The 16,408-nt window shown below is 36.4% G+C and overlaps 1 protein-coding gene across 1 annotated transcript in view; it reads right to left on the bottom strand.

Moving 5' to 3' along the window:
• LOC148953954 (runt-related transcription factor 1-like) overlaps window positions 1-14,677 on the bottom strand; it is a 36,372-nt gene extending 21,695 nt beyond the window's left edge. The window contains exons 1-3 of the mRNA XM_089086865.1: window positions 14,317-14,677; window positions 13,024-13,140; window positions 6,105-6,248 (exon numbers count right to left, since the gene is read on the bottom strand). Coding sequence (XP_088942991.1) covers window positions 6,105-6,248; window positions 13,024-13,140; window positions 14,317-14,677 — 622 coding nt within the window. The remainder of the gene's footprint in view (window positions 1-6,104; window positions 6,249-13,023; window positions 13,141-14,316) is intronic.
• Window positions 14,678-16,408: the final 1,731 nt, after the last annotated feature.

The raw sequence follows: 16,408 nt of genomic DNA, 5'->3' as shown, positions 1-16,408 counted from the left end.
TGGGTAAGAATAAACTTAATAAAACTTAAATGTTTGAAATCAGCATAAAAGAAACAATTCTTTTAATATATCTATTGGTATCAAAATTTCCCCTTTTTTCGAAAATCAGACACATTTTCTCAGGTTCGTAGCTTTTTATGAGTAATGCTAAACTTAATGAAGCGTATATATTTGAAATCAGCATAATAAGCCAACCCTTTTGATATGTCCATTGGTATCAAAATTCCATTTTTTATACTTTCGGTTACTATTGAGCCGGGTCGCTCCTTACTTACAGTTCGTTACCGTGAACTGTTTGATTAAGGTTCAACATTGTTTTCTCTCTTGTCTGTGCAGGCTCTTGGCGTTAAAAATGTAGCGGTTAACGTTCATTCACTGAGGTTTTTATTTCTCTTCTTTGTCTTCTTCGTTATTTTTTATTCAAGTCTAATAAATGATTATAAAATCTTACAACCGATCACTTTATTGTGAAATTTTTTCAAGCTCAGAGCTTGAATAATCCCCAGATATTGAATATATAAATATCAAAAAATGCTAATTGAATGGCTATCACAAAGCAATAGCGTAGACATCAAAATTCAAATAAACCCATGCATTAAGGCAGTACGCTAAAATTAGTGAATCCCAATTTTTATGAGCCCCAGAATTGCCCCCTGACTTTTTAGTGAGGATTCAATCACAGGTCAATTTTAAGGTCCGCGTGCCACAAATTAGTGCAATTGTACCCAATAAAATGAATACGAAATGTTGAAGCGGCTTACGGCCTATTTGAGGGTATCACTCAATTTTATAGATGTCTCTTTGTCATAAAAGGTTTATTTGTATGGACATTTTTTTAAGAGGGCTGTTAAAGTTTATGGCGTCTGTCTTGTGTCTTTTATTATTGTATCAGATTGAAAACATGATGAATGACTTAGGATGTGTTTTTTTTTTCTTCAGTTTAAAGCTGGAGTAGGTTCGTCAAAAACCTCAATAAGCTAGCAACATCGTCGCAAAATCATCTTGTTCGTTAGTGAACTTGTATAGTGATTAAATAGAAAATTACGGCAATATTTTCTTTTACTTTAGCTAACCAATTAGAGGGCGAAGGGGCATCCAGTTTTTTTTGTAAGATAATTTAAAATTGTTCTAAAGCACAAAAACTTGGTTCGCTGTTGGGAATACTAAAAATGTATTATGGAGGAAGAAATAATTTATCAAAATCAACAACGTTATTAATTAATGTTAACACAGTCGTAATGCATAGCCAATAAGGAAAAAAGGTCTGAAGAACTTACTTTATTTTGGTACTTTCGCATTATGTGGGCCTTTCTAAAAAGTCAAGTTTGGTTAATGCTAATGAAATAAAATAAAATAGGATGACTATATAATAGTTTAGAAGCAAATTTGGGCTATATATTTGCACATTAGGGGGGGGGCAAAGCATTGCATATATTAAATACGCAACCTAACCTAACCTAGGTACCGTTTTCCCCAAAAACCAACACTTTAAATATCTTAAAACCACGATAGATAAAGTATTTCTCTCGGCGGTGTCTTGAATCATTTTTTAAAAACGGGTTTTTTCAAAGCGTCTCTGGCGTTTGACTGTAGAATCTCTTGTTGGAGTTCTTTAAAGAGGCCAATATAATGCGAAAGAACCTTTATTTTTTAGGTCACTCCGATTTTTTCCCATGCCCTATATCTTACGTAGAATTCAAGGTCATGACCTAGGGGGGTGTAGGTTACAGAGGTTTGTACCCTTCCCCCCAATCTTTGCCTGACTCGTAAAAACGTAACAAAAACGGATATAAACCAATTTTTTATGCGTTATTTGAAGTTTTTTGTGAACCCTCCCCCCCCCCGAAAAAATCTGAGTAAAACCCCTCCCGAAAAAAAATCCTGGGGACGGCCATGGTAGATTTTACATCTTTTCCCTATAATTATAATAATAATAATAAATTTATTATAAGCCAAGAAAAAAATAGGCCATACAGAACAGCATTCTTAAATACACTCCACAAGAAAAATAACATAAATATCTAACTTCTCCCCCCCCCCCCCCCAGCAAAAAAAATAATCAGGTTTCACTCATTGATGTCAACACTTCATTTACATATTTACATAACTGCCTGATTGTCCTTTTTGCAGTCGTCTGCAGGATCCCCAGGAACTCCAAGTTACCACCCTCAAAATACTTTCCCCTTAAAAGAGAAAGTTGCTGGCACTCGGCGAGAATATGGGCCACATCATCAATACCTAGGTTACATATCACACGCACTCTATTCACTTTTTTCTAATAATATTAACCTTTCTATTGTTGCTTTGTTACGGTACTGGTATTCTAGCTTTTTTATTCGATTAAAATGTAATGAAGTAGTTTCTGATTCAAAAGTGTTTCTTCGGCTTGGGGTCCGTCAAGGTGATGTGCTTCCTCCAACTATTTTCAAGTTATGTATTGCTCCTATCCTTTCATCCTTTCCTTCGACTTTCATTTCCGACAGAATTGATGTCTCGTATCTCGCTTATGCGGACGATGTGCTCCTTGTCAGTCGTTCTAGGGCTGGGCTCTCACATTCTGTCAGCTGGATCTCAGACCAGCTCAGACGGGTTGGGCTTATGCTGAACGTTGATAAGTGTGAATATATTTCGTTTAATTCGAGTGCGAGTATCCCTCTTAACTGGTTTTTTTCCCTCTATTCCCTGTGTCTCTTCTTTTCGGTGGCTCGGTCTTTACATTACTAATAATCTCAAAACACTTCGGGCTCTTGACAGTTTCTAATGCTAAGAAAAAAAAATTCAGATTGGATATTCAAAAATTGTTGCAAACAGAGGGAGGTACAATAGAAAACCGCTTGGGAAATTATATTTTTCATTTTGTGATCATTCTATTCTTTTTTTTCATCTGAGTTTCTTACAATTCTGAAGCCTAAGGATCTCAAATCTCTGCAGACTTATTGTTTTAAATTTTCTCGGTACCTACTGTGCCTCCCTCCGTGGTTCCGGAACCGGCATCTAATATCACGATTCGGCCTCCCTGATTTACGGGAAAAAGTGACTGTGCTTGCGGGAAAGCTGTCGGAATCTGAAGGTCTCTCAGCACACCATAGTTTACTTCATTTTAAGTAAATAATTGTTAAGTGTGCATTTGTGCTCTTTTGTTTTTTGTTTTTGATGTACTCCACTTCTTTTCGTTCATAGTGGGTAATAAATAAATTATTGTTATTGCTATATATTCTATATCTTTTCACATAGACTGTGCATTATATTTTACTTCCTATCCTTTGAAGACTTAGCTTAGCATTTAAAATATTGGTTATGAAATATTTTATTTTACGCAACTTAAAAAATAAGAAACAATTTATTTTTAAATGAAAATAAATAGCTAGATTAGAGTTTACAACGAACATGAATATATTCGTTTAAATTCCGCACATAAAAGGGGTGGGTAGCCCCCTAAACTGGGTGCGACTGTATTACACGCTTAAGTTCAACTAGCGCCTAGCAGAAGGCGTTTTATAGTGAAAAAATAGTAATTTGGCGATTGAAGTATTTGGGGGTAATCCAAACTTTCTTGTAACTAGTGGGTTGAAAGGGGTCGGTAGCTCCTCGTGGGTCTAGGAGTTCCCCGGAGAATACCCCCCGTGAAAAACTGCTTTCCAATCGCTTTTGACTTATAAAAAAGGACTTGAACTCTCTTCTGATCGAATGAGCATCCTCCGGAGTTTACACAACAAGAGGCGAAGGTGGGGATGAGGAAGGGACAGCCCCCTCCTATACGGAAAAAAATCTGCTCGTTTTGGGGCTTCATGTTATTATTTACTTTCACAATAACAGCACAGACCAGAAATCAAGAGGGATTAAATATCAATTTCACATTTTGATGTGCTTTTTAAAGTTTTTTGCCCCCCCCCCTCCCCCAAAAAATAAATAACCCCCCAAGAAGTCCTGAATATGGCCTTGGAGATTATAAATCAATTTCTACCACCATCCAGTGGCGGATCCAGGGGGTGAGGGGGCACCCCCCCCCCCCCAACGCAGTCTAAATTAGTGTAATTTACTTAATTAACGCAAGTTTGTATTAATTAAACTTACTCCTAACGCAAGTTTATCGGATCCACCTATTTTGCGTTCTCCCCCTAAAAAATCCTGGATCTGCCCCTGCCTCCACCCTCCCCTTGTCTCTTTTTTAGAACTAATTTTGTATTTATCTTAAGGTTCAATGAAAGTTGGGATGTTTTGGCATTAAAATGTACCCTTTGAAGCATCTTCCTTCCTCCGTAGCTAGCGAAAATATCTTTAACGTATAAAAAAAAATTCACTGTCTTAGGTAAATTCTCTGTTGTTTTACAATTCCAAACATTTGCATATAAGAATTGGTTCTTAGGGAGAGACGAGGGGAGAGTGGAGGTAGAAATTGATATGTAATCCCCCTGGCCGTATCCAGGACTTTTTTTTCGGGGTGGGGGTGCAAATTTTTTTTAAATAATTGATATTAAATTGATGTTTAATCCCTCGTGATTTCTGCGAATATTTCTGATCTACGCTGTTATTATGAAAGTAAAGAGTAACATTAAACCCCAGATCAAGCAGAATGTATTCCTTATGGAAGGAGGGATGCCCCTTCCTCATCCCCATCTCCACCTCATGGTCGTAGAAACTTCGGAGAATGCTCATTCGTTCAAAAATTGAGAGTTCTGGTCCTTTTTTATAAGTCAAAAGTTTGGAGACCAACCAGCCGGGGGGGGGGCGTTTATTTTACGCAGGGGGTATTTTCCGGGGAGAGGGAATTTTATTGGGGAGGAAGGTATTTCCAGCGGGTAAACGTGGGCTCCTCCCCTCTTAAATACAGAATAATTCCTGTTGGGCTTAAATTTTAGTTTCAATGTTTGCTTTCACAAAAAAATGTTTTAAAATCCATTTTGTCCAAATATAAAGATATTTCATTAGTTACTTAACTTATTTAGACTAAAACCCGAAGTGTGATGTTATGATAACAAGCATGCGAGGGCTAAACACGTCAAAATCACGTCAAATGAGTCATTCGTACTAGCTGGGCTATCTTCCTAAAATCTGCCCTGAATAACCTAAAAAACACTCTTGAAAAATATTGGTTTGTATTTTGACCTCTTTAATTATAAATAGTAAGGTAAGGTAAAGAATTTAGAATTTAGCATTGGATTTAGCAGTCCCTTCCGGCGGTGCTGACCTCCATTTCATGGCCCATCAGCAAGGAAATGCAATGGGAGTTTAGGTGCCAGCCATCCTGTGCTTTTGCACACCCTTCCTATTTACCATCCCCCAGATTTCTCAAGGTACCAATTTAGAGAAGGGTCGACTTTGGGTGAGCTTACAGAGTCAGGCTACAACCCCGTTCCAACCAGTTAACCAGCGACGCTCGAACTCCTGTTCTCACGGAGAAAAGATTTCAAATCCTGCATGCTAATTATACGTAGATGACTTTTTTGAAATTTTGAAATGATGTCACATTTTGCCAAGATGGACCCGGGGGCGACATATGGCTCGGGAGGGGGCCATGCCACCATCTGGTACCATCCGGTGGCTATCAACTCTTGAAAAAAAGCACTAGATCTTGCGATTTCCGTTCAAATAATGCTTTTCCTGAGATTACACATCCATTTCGATGTAAAAAAAAAAAAGCAAAAAAGAGAACAGTAGTTGGCTCGTTGACACTGATTCTGATCTGAACACCATAGTAATAAATTATGGTTTTGTTGGGTATATTATAATTATGATTCTTGAAGATAATTAAATAAAAAAAAAAGTTTTTTTCAACTGAATGTAAGGAGCAACATTAAAACTTTAAACGAACAGAAATTATTACGTATATGAGGGAAGTTGCACCCTAGTAAATACCTCGCTCTTTACACTAAAGTTTGAATTTTGTTCGAATCACAAAGGCCGTTTAATTAGAACAGATAGCTCTTTTGAACGTACTAAAAATTCGGATTTTTCTCATATTTACTTTTTCCTTGTAATTTGTTGGCAACTTCTGTTGGGCGATCACAGAAAGACAAGAGCACATATCTACCAAAAGCTTATATCCTATAATACTGCCACAGTACACTTCAAAATATATAACATCGTAGAAAGCATTGTCTTACCTTGTTGTTGTGTATAAGCCATTCGTAACGCCAGAGCTTCTGATCTTTGATGTGCCATAAGAGCCTGGTCTATAGAAGGGGTCATCGGTGGATGTTGCAAAAACTGATGGCCCCGGTGTGGGTATGGTAACATAAATGGTATCCCTAAAATTCATATTTCGTTTCATGGTGTTATTCAAAAATTTATTTCCCTTCCTGGTTGATTCCCTCGTCCCAAGGAAAACCCTGGCACATGGGTGACAAATCACACTGAAGGAAAGTTTGATCGTACTGCCTAATTTTAAGTGACAATGAAAAATCAACAGTCTAATTTTTTTACACAAAATCACAAATCTAGCCCAAGTACTGCAAAACGACACTATATTCAGCAAAAATTCACCCCCTAAACTTAATATCTAATTAATCACCCTGTAATCTTTTAATATCTAATTTAAGGGTTTTCTAGCGGAAATGAGGTGGCAGACAGTTTTTAATAGAGAATTAGAAACTGAATTAGAATTAGAAATATTTTTTGCTTTCGAGAAAATCGTATAATGATGATTTTTTTCGTTTTTTATTATTTTTGGAACTTAAGAATTCGATGAAGACACAAAATTTCGTCAAAGGTTTCCCGAATACCGTCTTCTCCCCATCTTTTGCCACTCTGTTTTCAGCGGTACACAGATACTTGGTTTTGTAATTGTAGTATTTCTCTACTAGATTTTGACTGTGGAAAACCGGTGAAATCTGTTTTTACCTCTGTAGATACTACGACGTATCTCTGAACAAGAGCAGAAAGAAAATTTTTAACTTCGCCATCGCACCCGCCGTGTCAAAATTAATTTATTTCCACCCTCAACTCAAAGCTAAATTTTTATGCAGATACTGGTTTCAACAGAGGACAACTATTATGCTACTAGGTGATTGGTAAAGGAGAAAGACAAGAGGAAACTTGTCCTTTCCGCTAAACAAATTTGTGATGAAATCATTCAATTGATTTTTTTCTTCTTTTTTTTTAATTGCAGAGTTCATGGACACTAAAAACAAGTTGCCGTTTTTTTTAAAATAACCTACGAGCCAAATTAGAGATAATCATATGTTTTAGATTGGAGTGGGGGGAGAGTTCTTTTATTAGTTTTGAAGAAGATATATGTAATTTTAGCAACTTGCAAACTGCATAACACTTATTAAATTATGATTTTGTGGTATTCAAAACAGAAGAGCGCAAGTGACATTTTCAGAATTTTACAAGAGAGTGAAAATATATTTTGAAACTCTTGGCGAAGCAAGTTTTTCTTCAAAGATTTTAATAAAAACAAACTTGAAAAAAAAATGAAAGTATGTAGCTGAGTAATGTGGATTGGTTTACCCCCCCCCCCGAAATTGTTTTTGAACTCGTAAAAACGTAACGAAAATGTATAAAAAAATTTCTTGGATACATTAGATGGTTTTTGTCAAGACCCCCTTCCAAAAAATATGCCTGTAACAAAATCTTGGATGAGCCCTTGCATATGTCAACACAGGAATTTGTTTGGGATGGCTTGACACTTCGTTATTTTGTTTTTCGTTTTTTTTTGGACGGGGAAGGGGGGTAAATAAAATAGAAAAATAAATATGAATTGAAGAAAATTAGTATAAAATAGACAATATATTTGAAAAGCAACATTTTTGTATTTCTTAAGATGTTGTTGTTTAGAAATTGATTAATTTAAAAAAAAATTCAGAAGCAGATTTGCAAAAAAAGAAGGGAAAAGTTACACCAAACCCTAAAACAAGGAAAAATAAACTCATATTAAAAAGTTAAATTCAAATGAACCGAAATTACTATTTTAATAAATAAGATCCTAAAAACAAACAGAAATTAAATTAATGATAAAGATAAAATAAACGCGAAGTGAGATTAGCGGAAATAAGAGCGAGACTATCACCCCTTCAAGCCCCCTAAAATCTAGTAGAATGACATCTGCACTTTGTTGGAAACAAAACAGACTAATTAAAAAAAATAAACAAGTGAAATTTTAGGTGTTTTCTTAGGCATCAATTCATCATACTTTTTTGGAAATAAAAGGCAGCAGTTACAAGAAACTTTCTTTTATAAATTGTAATATTTCAAAAAAACTGTTCGTCTTTCCGAGTCATGCGCCTGGTGCTCGGTGGGTCATATATATTTGTCTTAGACAGTTCTAGAGTAAAATGGTTATCTCAAAATCCTGATTTGAGGCCTACCAGGATTCCCAGTGTAAAAAGGGGCAAAAGAGGGTGTTTTCTAGCCTCTGAACACTTTCGACCCTTATAAACAACATGAGAGCTTTTAACTTCGGACCTAATTAACCCCTTCCATTTTCCTGGAAAATTCATTATATTCAAAGCGGGAAAAAATAATTTAATAGGGAGAGGTTACTCAACTAAGTGTACACTATTGCGCTGAGTATGACGCACTCTCCGTCATACACCAGGCCCTAGAATGTAGCACAGTTTTTATTTCATTAAACTATAGTTAAAAAACGGAAAAAGTCAACTAAATTAATATAGAACAAAATCGGAAAAGATTCAATTTCTTCGTATCAAATAGCGAAACCTTTTTGTTAAACTCAAAGTATCAAATAACACAACGTGTGCCATATGGAAACCACTTGCTTTTTCGCCTTTAGAAGCCTATATCAGTGCTATAACTTATTTGAAGTACTATTTAGGACAAAAGTTGAAAACTTGTACACGTCTTGAATTAAGAGCTTCAGGAAGTTCTCTAAGCATGTTTCAGTAAGATTTGCAGCTTATTGCGCAAAGAATTGTCCGAGTACAGCTTAAGTATTTCAGTCTGAGACAAACTTGTGTTTTTTTACCTAGCGTTTGTTTTACCGATCGTTTTTTTTACCGGGTGCTTTTTTTGCCGTTGCTGCTCTAGCGCATACACATTCGGTGGTAAAAATTCTACTCTCGCAACATACTTCAGACGATCATAATCAAACAGTTCGTGGTAACGAACTGTAAGTAAGGAGCGACCCGGCTCAGTGGTAACCGAAACTCTAAAAAACGGAATTTTGATACCAATAGATACATCAAAAAAATCATACTTTAATACTGATTTCAAATATATAAGTTTCATCAAGTTTACCCATCAAAAGTTACTTGCCTGAGAAAATTTGGCTGATTTTCAAAAAAAGGGGGAAACACCCCCTAAAAGTCATAGAACCTTAATGAAAATCACACCATCATATTCAGCGTATCAGAGAACCTTACTGTAGAGGTTTCAAGCTCCTATCTACAAAAATGTGGAATTTTCCATTTTTTTGCCAGAAGAAAGATCACGGATGTTTAGCGCGTGTTTATTTGTTTTTTGGTTGTTTTTTTCTTTTTCCCAGGGGTGATCGTATCGACCCAGTGGTCCTAGAATATCGTGGGAGGGCTCATTGGAACGGAAATTAATAGTTCTAGTGCTCTTTTTAAGTGACCAAAAAAAATGGAGGGCAACTCCCACGCTCATTTTTTCCCCAAAGTCACCCGATCAAAATTTAGAGATAGCCATTTTGTTCAGCATGGTCGAAAATATTATAACTGTGTCTTTTAGGATGACTTAATCCCTCAAAACCCCCAGCGGAAGGCCTGAAAGTTATGAACTTTACCCTATGTTAACATATAGTATGGGTTATTGGGACCCGGCTCAATGGTAACCGAAACTCTAGAAAACTATATTTTGATACAAATAAATACATCAAAAGAATTGGATTTTAATGCTGATTTCAAATATATAAGTTTCATCAAATTTAATCGTACCCATCAAAAGTTACGCGCCTGAGAAAATTTGTCTTATTTTCGAAAAAGGTGTGAAATACCCTAAAAGTCATAGAACCTTAATGAAAATCAAACCATCAGATTTAGCGTATCAGAGAACTTTACTGTAGAGATTTCAAGCTCCTATCTACAAAAACGTGGAATTTTGCATTTTTTGCCAGAAGAAAGATCACGGGTGCGTGTTTATTTTTATTTATTTTTTCCCCAGGGGTGATCGTATCGACCCAGTGGTCCTAGAATATCGTGAGAGGGCTCATTGGAATGTGAATTAAAAGTTCTAGTGCCCTTTTTAAGTGACCAAAAAAAATGGAGGGCAACTAGGCCCCCTCCCACGCTCTTTGTTTTCCCAAAGTCACCTGATCAAAATTTTGAGATAGCCATTTTGTTCAACATGTTCGAAAATATTATAAGTGTGTCTTTTAGGATGACTTAATCCCCAGAAGTTCCCGGGAGGAGGGCTGAAAGTTATGAACTTTACCCAATGTTGGCATATCGTATTGGTTATTGGGAAGTATACAGTACAGACGTTTTCAGGGGAGATTTTTCCTGGTAGTGAGGGGGGTTCGGGCAGGGACGTACGCAGGGAGGGGGGCCTCCGGGCCCGGGTCCCTCCGAAATCTCATGATTTTTTTCATTTTCCCATAATTTTCTGATTTTTCTCACAGAATAATGGGTTTGAAGGATTTGCCCCCCCCCCGAAACAAATTGGCCCCCCGGAACAAATTCCTGCGTACGTGCCCGCGGTCGGGGGTTATGTAGCTAGATCTTTCCATGGAAGAAGTTTTCATGGGGGAAGGGACATTGCTATGAAGGGGACGCCGGACTTCCCAGCATTATTTAAAAAAAGATCAGAAATTAAATGTAAAAAAAAACAAGTTTTTCAACTGCAACAGCAGCAACATCAAAACTTTAAACGAACAGAAAATATTACATATGTGATTGGGTTCACCCCCTAGTCAATACCTCACTCTTTAATCCAGAGATTTATTAGTAATTTCATAAGAGCTATTTATTATAATTAACGGCTTTTGTGAATAATCGGTCATTTTTAAAGAATTGGAACAAAATTCGAACGTTCGCTTAAAGAGCAAGGTATTGACAAGGGGACGAACCCCCTAATAAACGTATTAAAAATACATGAATATAGAAGTTCGTTGCGTAAGTTAATTCGTAAGTTACGTATATTTATTACTAATAAAAACGTTCGTAAATAAAATGAAACAAGTTTCGAGAAAGCCATTTAACCAAATAAAAATAAATTAATATGAAAATTTTGTTTTAATTATTCATGTACTGTGAGCCAAGATCAAAACCTGCATTTATTCAAAAACGTTCAACAATTAAATTAAAAAAACAAGTTTTTTTTAATTGAAAGCAAGGAGCGACATTAAAACTTAAAACGAACAGAAATTATTCCGTCTATAAAAGGGACTGTCCCCTCCTCAACGCCTTGCTCTTTACGCTAAAGTTTGACTTTCTCACAACTCTATTTTTTAAACAATAAAAAACTTTAGCGTAAAGAGCAAGGCGTTGAGGAGGGGACAGTCCCTTTCATATACGGAATAATTTCTGTTCATTTTAAGTTTTAATGTCGCTCCTTACTTTCAGTTAAAAAAACTTGTTTTTTTATTTAATAGATCATAAATCGATCTGAAACCGTGCACCAAGAATTTATTTCATTCAGAGTTGCACATAATATGTACGTTATTTCGCCGTCGTTTGAAGAGGAAAGCCTTTTTTATTTTCATTGAACATATTTGAAAAAAGACAAATTTAGCCCCCCCCCCCGCTCCTTCACATTGAATAATACACTGTGCGCCTACCCTCTATATTCATATAAATTTAAGTAAATAAATTCAAATTCAATTAAAATAGTATTTAGTGTAGGGCGCATAAATTGGATTAACCCTCATTTTTCTGATAAATAGGCTTTGATTTGTTTAAGGTTGAAGGCAGGTTAATTTATGCCCAACTAAGGCTAATCAACGCCTCGCTCTTTACGCTAAAGTTTTCTACTGTTTTAAAAAATAGAGCTGTGAGAAAGAGTCAAACTTTAGCGTAAAGAGCGAGGCGTTGAGGAGGGGACATCCCCTTTCATATAAGGAATAATTTCGGTTCGTTTGAAGTTTTAATGCCGCTCCTTAATTTCAGTTAAAAAACCTTTTTTTTTATTTAATTTCTGATCATCTTCTTAAATAATACTGGGAAATCCGGCTCCCCCTTCGTAGCAATGTCCCTTCTCCCATGAAGACTTCCTCCATGGAAAGATCCTCCCACATAATCCCCGATCCACTGCTCCCACTACCAGAAAAACCCCTCCCCCTGAAAACGTCTGTATACTTCCCAATAGCCAATACTATATGTAAACATTGGGCAAAGTTCATAACTTACAGCCCTTCCCACGGGGACTGTGGGGGATTAAGTCATCCCCAAAGATATAGTTATTATATTTTTCGACCATACTGAACAAAATGGCTATTTCAAAATTTTGATTGAGTGACTTTCGGAAAAAACGAGTGTGGGAGGGGGCCTAGCTGCCCTCCATTTTTTGTCACTTAAAAAGGGCTCAAGAACTTAATTTCCGTTCGAATGAGCCCTCCCACGATATTCTAGGACCACTGGGTCGATATGATCACCCCTAGAAAAAAAAAACAGAAAAAAACACGCATCCGTGATCTTTCTTCTGGCAAAAACAAAACAAAATTCCACATTTTTGCAGATAGGAGCTGGAAACCTCTACAGTAGGGTTCTCTAATACGTTTTGATTCCTTTTTTTTAGAGTTTCGGTTACTATTGAGCCGGGTTGCTCCTTACTTCCAGTTCGTTACCACGAACTGTTTGATTTTCATTTCTGATATCCTGTTACTAAAGTGTGAATACAAGCTTGTACAACCCCTCTCCTTTCTTTTGTTTTTTTTGAAAGGTTACCATAAACGGTATAAGGAAGGAAGCGAAGTTCTTCTTGTGTCACAAATAACTTCTTCAATCCATCATACATTTAAGTCTCATAGAAGTGACTCGTCTAAGGTACGAAAAAGGCTGAAAAATATGATAAAAGTTTTTTTTCTAGAATAAGTTAAATTCTGCATCTTCCAAATATAAATAAAAAAGTAATTTTAACATTTACAATAAAAACTGAAATACTAACTGTGCTTATAGCTCCTGGGTTCCCGAGGTCCATCAACAGTGATTTTTATGGCTTTTGAATACGTTGTAACAAGAGGAGGACTTGTACCAACAGTTATTGTTATGGTGAAACTTTTCCCTGAAATCAAAGTACTAGAATTAACCTATTTATGCTTAGTAAAACAAATAAATTAACCTATGAAATCAACTTAACAAATAAGTACATAAATTGAGTCTAATTTTCCAAAATTTACCCAGAAAAAGTATAACTGTCACGTAAAATTGTGTCTTTGACAGTTTTAGACTCTTGGGGGGGGGTCAGACCACAAAATTGGTCTGAGTTTTTAGATTGAGAGAGTTTACTCTTTTGCTAAACGGACTCAATCTAACACAAGTTAAAGCTGAAAAGGCACCCCACGTTAGGTCAGGCAAAAACTCCAAGATAACTAAGGCCATTGGACACGTTCCCCCTCCCGCTCTTGCATCCTCAAAAAATTTATTCTTTCATTTTTATTTTCATTAAAGAAGTATTTAAGAGTTCGTGAGCTTGTTAATTACACATTTCTATCCCTATTTTGAAGGTCCCATTATAAACGTGAGACCAATTTTGTAATTCTAGAGTTCCAACTAAAAACAATTTAAGCACATGTTTCGAAAACGGTGTGCATATCATTCCTTTATTAAATGAGAGTTAGGAAAAGATTTTCAATTTGCACAGAATATAGGCTTAAAAATGGTCCTTAGGGCCGGTTTTGCCTCTTCACCCAACCCCAACTTTTCACTCATAGACATATTGCACATCAGGGATTGTCTAGGGAAAGGTCCTAACTGCTTAAATCTTAATTTTAATAAATAATTAGGATTGTAGCACGATTGCCTTAAATCAAAATACGCCAAGTATTCATAGGCCTCACATAGTTCACATAGGCCTATTGTTTGATTTTTCACAAAAGTTGGAACTTATAGCTTTCCAAGCTTGTTTGATCATCCATCTCCGACTAATAAAGACGTCTAATCTCAAAACACTGTGAAAGCACTTCAGAAATAGGGTTTGATTTCAACAAAAGTTCGAACCTACGGATCTTTGGACCTGTTGTTTACGAATCTGAGGCGGTTATTGAAATGTCGAAATCCAGAATCAAAACAGAAATAGTAACTTTATACTAAACTACCTTATTAACCCCCCCCCCCAGTAGTATTTTAGCCCTCTCTTGAGAACCACTGGTCGTTTCACAGTTTTGTCTTTGCAAAAGTTAGAAATATGATTGTAGATTTTCACACACAAAAATGTTAAAACTAGACAAAACTTACACACCTCTACCGCTCCTCCCAATGAATCTAAGGTCTTGAAACTTTGCTACTCCTCCTTGGATAGTTGAAGTTGCATTCCTTAATTCAGCACTCCAATTTTCATCATTTCCTGCACTTAAATAAACCTGTGTTCCATCTTCAACAGGACTTAAAACAATAACACGAAACACATTTGGTAATGTTTTATTTGACCTCCAATGGCTCGGTAATACAGAACAAACAACCGACGGGCTGCCAGTTCGTACAAACTCGGAGCCAAGGTTAAATAAATTCAGAATATCTTTCTCGATAATATCGCTAACGTTTTTCTTTTGCAGAGATTGACTATGATAATTGCTCGGGATATGGTTCAGAATGGTTGCCATCTTCACAACTTACTCTACAAGATCAATTAACTCACTGAGTGACTTTGCGGTCTCAATTGCGGAGTATCTGCTCCATTCTCAGCCCACCAGTGGGTAGCACATGCCCAGCCCACAACCACTGTTTCATAATATCGTTGGTCCATACTCGTCGGTCTTGATGGAATCTACCTGTTCTATGACAGGTAATATGATTAAGTGGTATCATGGCAATGAAGATCAATTTCTGTGTGAAATTACAAGAATTTCTTTGTTTTTGGGTCAATATGATTGAATTATTCATGATTAAATTGCTATTTACTCATCCCTAGTAATAAAAATGAAATCTATAAATCCTCACTTAATCGGCTTTAATACGATCAAGTTTGCGTAGCTCTTAATATTCTTTCAGTCCCTGCATCAAATATAAGCGGTAGCGAACTATAGGTAAGGAGCGACCCGTGCAAATAGATAACAAGACACTAAACAGAAATTCTGAAAATGATATATGAGTGTCCCGGTTTCCCCAAAATTAGTGATAAGGAAAGAGTTAACGAGGAGAGAGTTAAAGAGTCAAAATAATGAGGTTAGTAGCTGGTTTCGTATTAGATAAGAATTTAATCAGGGTTGCGTTCTATCCCCGTTTATAAGGATCATTTTGATGGAAATTGTCCTAAGGAGCACGACAAGGACTTTGGGAGCATGGAATCAAATGGGAAAGCAGAACCCTCCAAGACTTAGATTGTACTGATGATTCGAACGCCCTAGATGAAAATGTTAGGACACACGCCCCTGCAGGGCGGGGGGGCAGAGGGCATAGACCCCTATAAATCGGAGACTATATAGTAATTATGAGGAAATAAAAAAAAGACCTTATAGGGAAAACCTTGGAAAAAATGTGTGTTGGCCCATGGTTGGCTGTCTGCCAATAGCCGTCGACTCTTAATAGGGGTAATATGAGTTCAAATTTGTTACTGAATGACTCCTTTCTAGTCCCCGCAATCATTTTTTCTATATAGGGCCTAGCCTATTTTCGTTGGAGTAAAAAAAATCGAATTCTTTATAATAATGAATGGTAACTAAATAACAATCAATAACGAAAGCATAAGAACCTCAATTTAGATAGCAATTATCAATAAATCAGACTTTTGTTCTAAATAAAATAAAAACAAGTTTTTTTTAACTGAAAGTAAGGAGCAACACCAAAACTCAAAACGAACATAAATTGTTCCGTATATGAAGGGTTGCTCCCTCCCCAATACCTTGCTCTTTACTCTAAAGCTTTTAGCACTTTTGTAAAAGCTTCCTTTTCTATTTAAACGGCCCCTGTGCTTAGTAGCCGTTCTTAAGAAATTGCGTCAAAAAGTCAAACTTTAGCATAAAGAGCAAGGTACTGAGGAAGGGACAACCCTTCATCGGAATAATATCTGTTCGTTTTGAGTTTTAATGTTGCTTCCTATTTTGAGTTAAAAAAAAGCTAGTTTTTTTATTTAATTTCTTCTCGTTTTTCAAATAATGCCGGCAAATCTGGCTCACCCGCCATGAAATATACTCCCTTCACGGGAAACTCCTTCGTGAAAATGCTATCCAACACAAAGTACACCCCATCCCCTCAAGTTCCCTCCAAACAGTTCCCTCGCTGAAAATCCACCCTCCCAGTTAAATTATTTGCGGAAGATTCAGCCTGAAAAATTTTCTTAGCTTACTTTCAGTTGAATTAAATAAAAAAGAAAAAACAATTTTTTTTTAATGAAA

The sequence above is a fragment of the Artemia sp. Qi Xiang Cuo genome, chromosome 3 (genome assembly GCF_049724085.1).
Source record: "Artemia sp. Qi Xiang Cuo chromosome 3, ASM4972408v1, whole genome shotgun sequence".
Taxonomy (NCBI): Eukaryota; Metazoa; Arthropoda; class Branchiopoda; order Anostraca; family Artemiidae; genus Artemia; species Artemia sp. Qi Xiang Cuo.
This window is presented reverse-complemented; position numbering and strand designations above follow the sequence as displayed.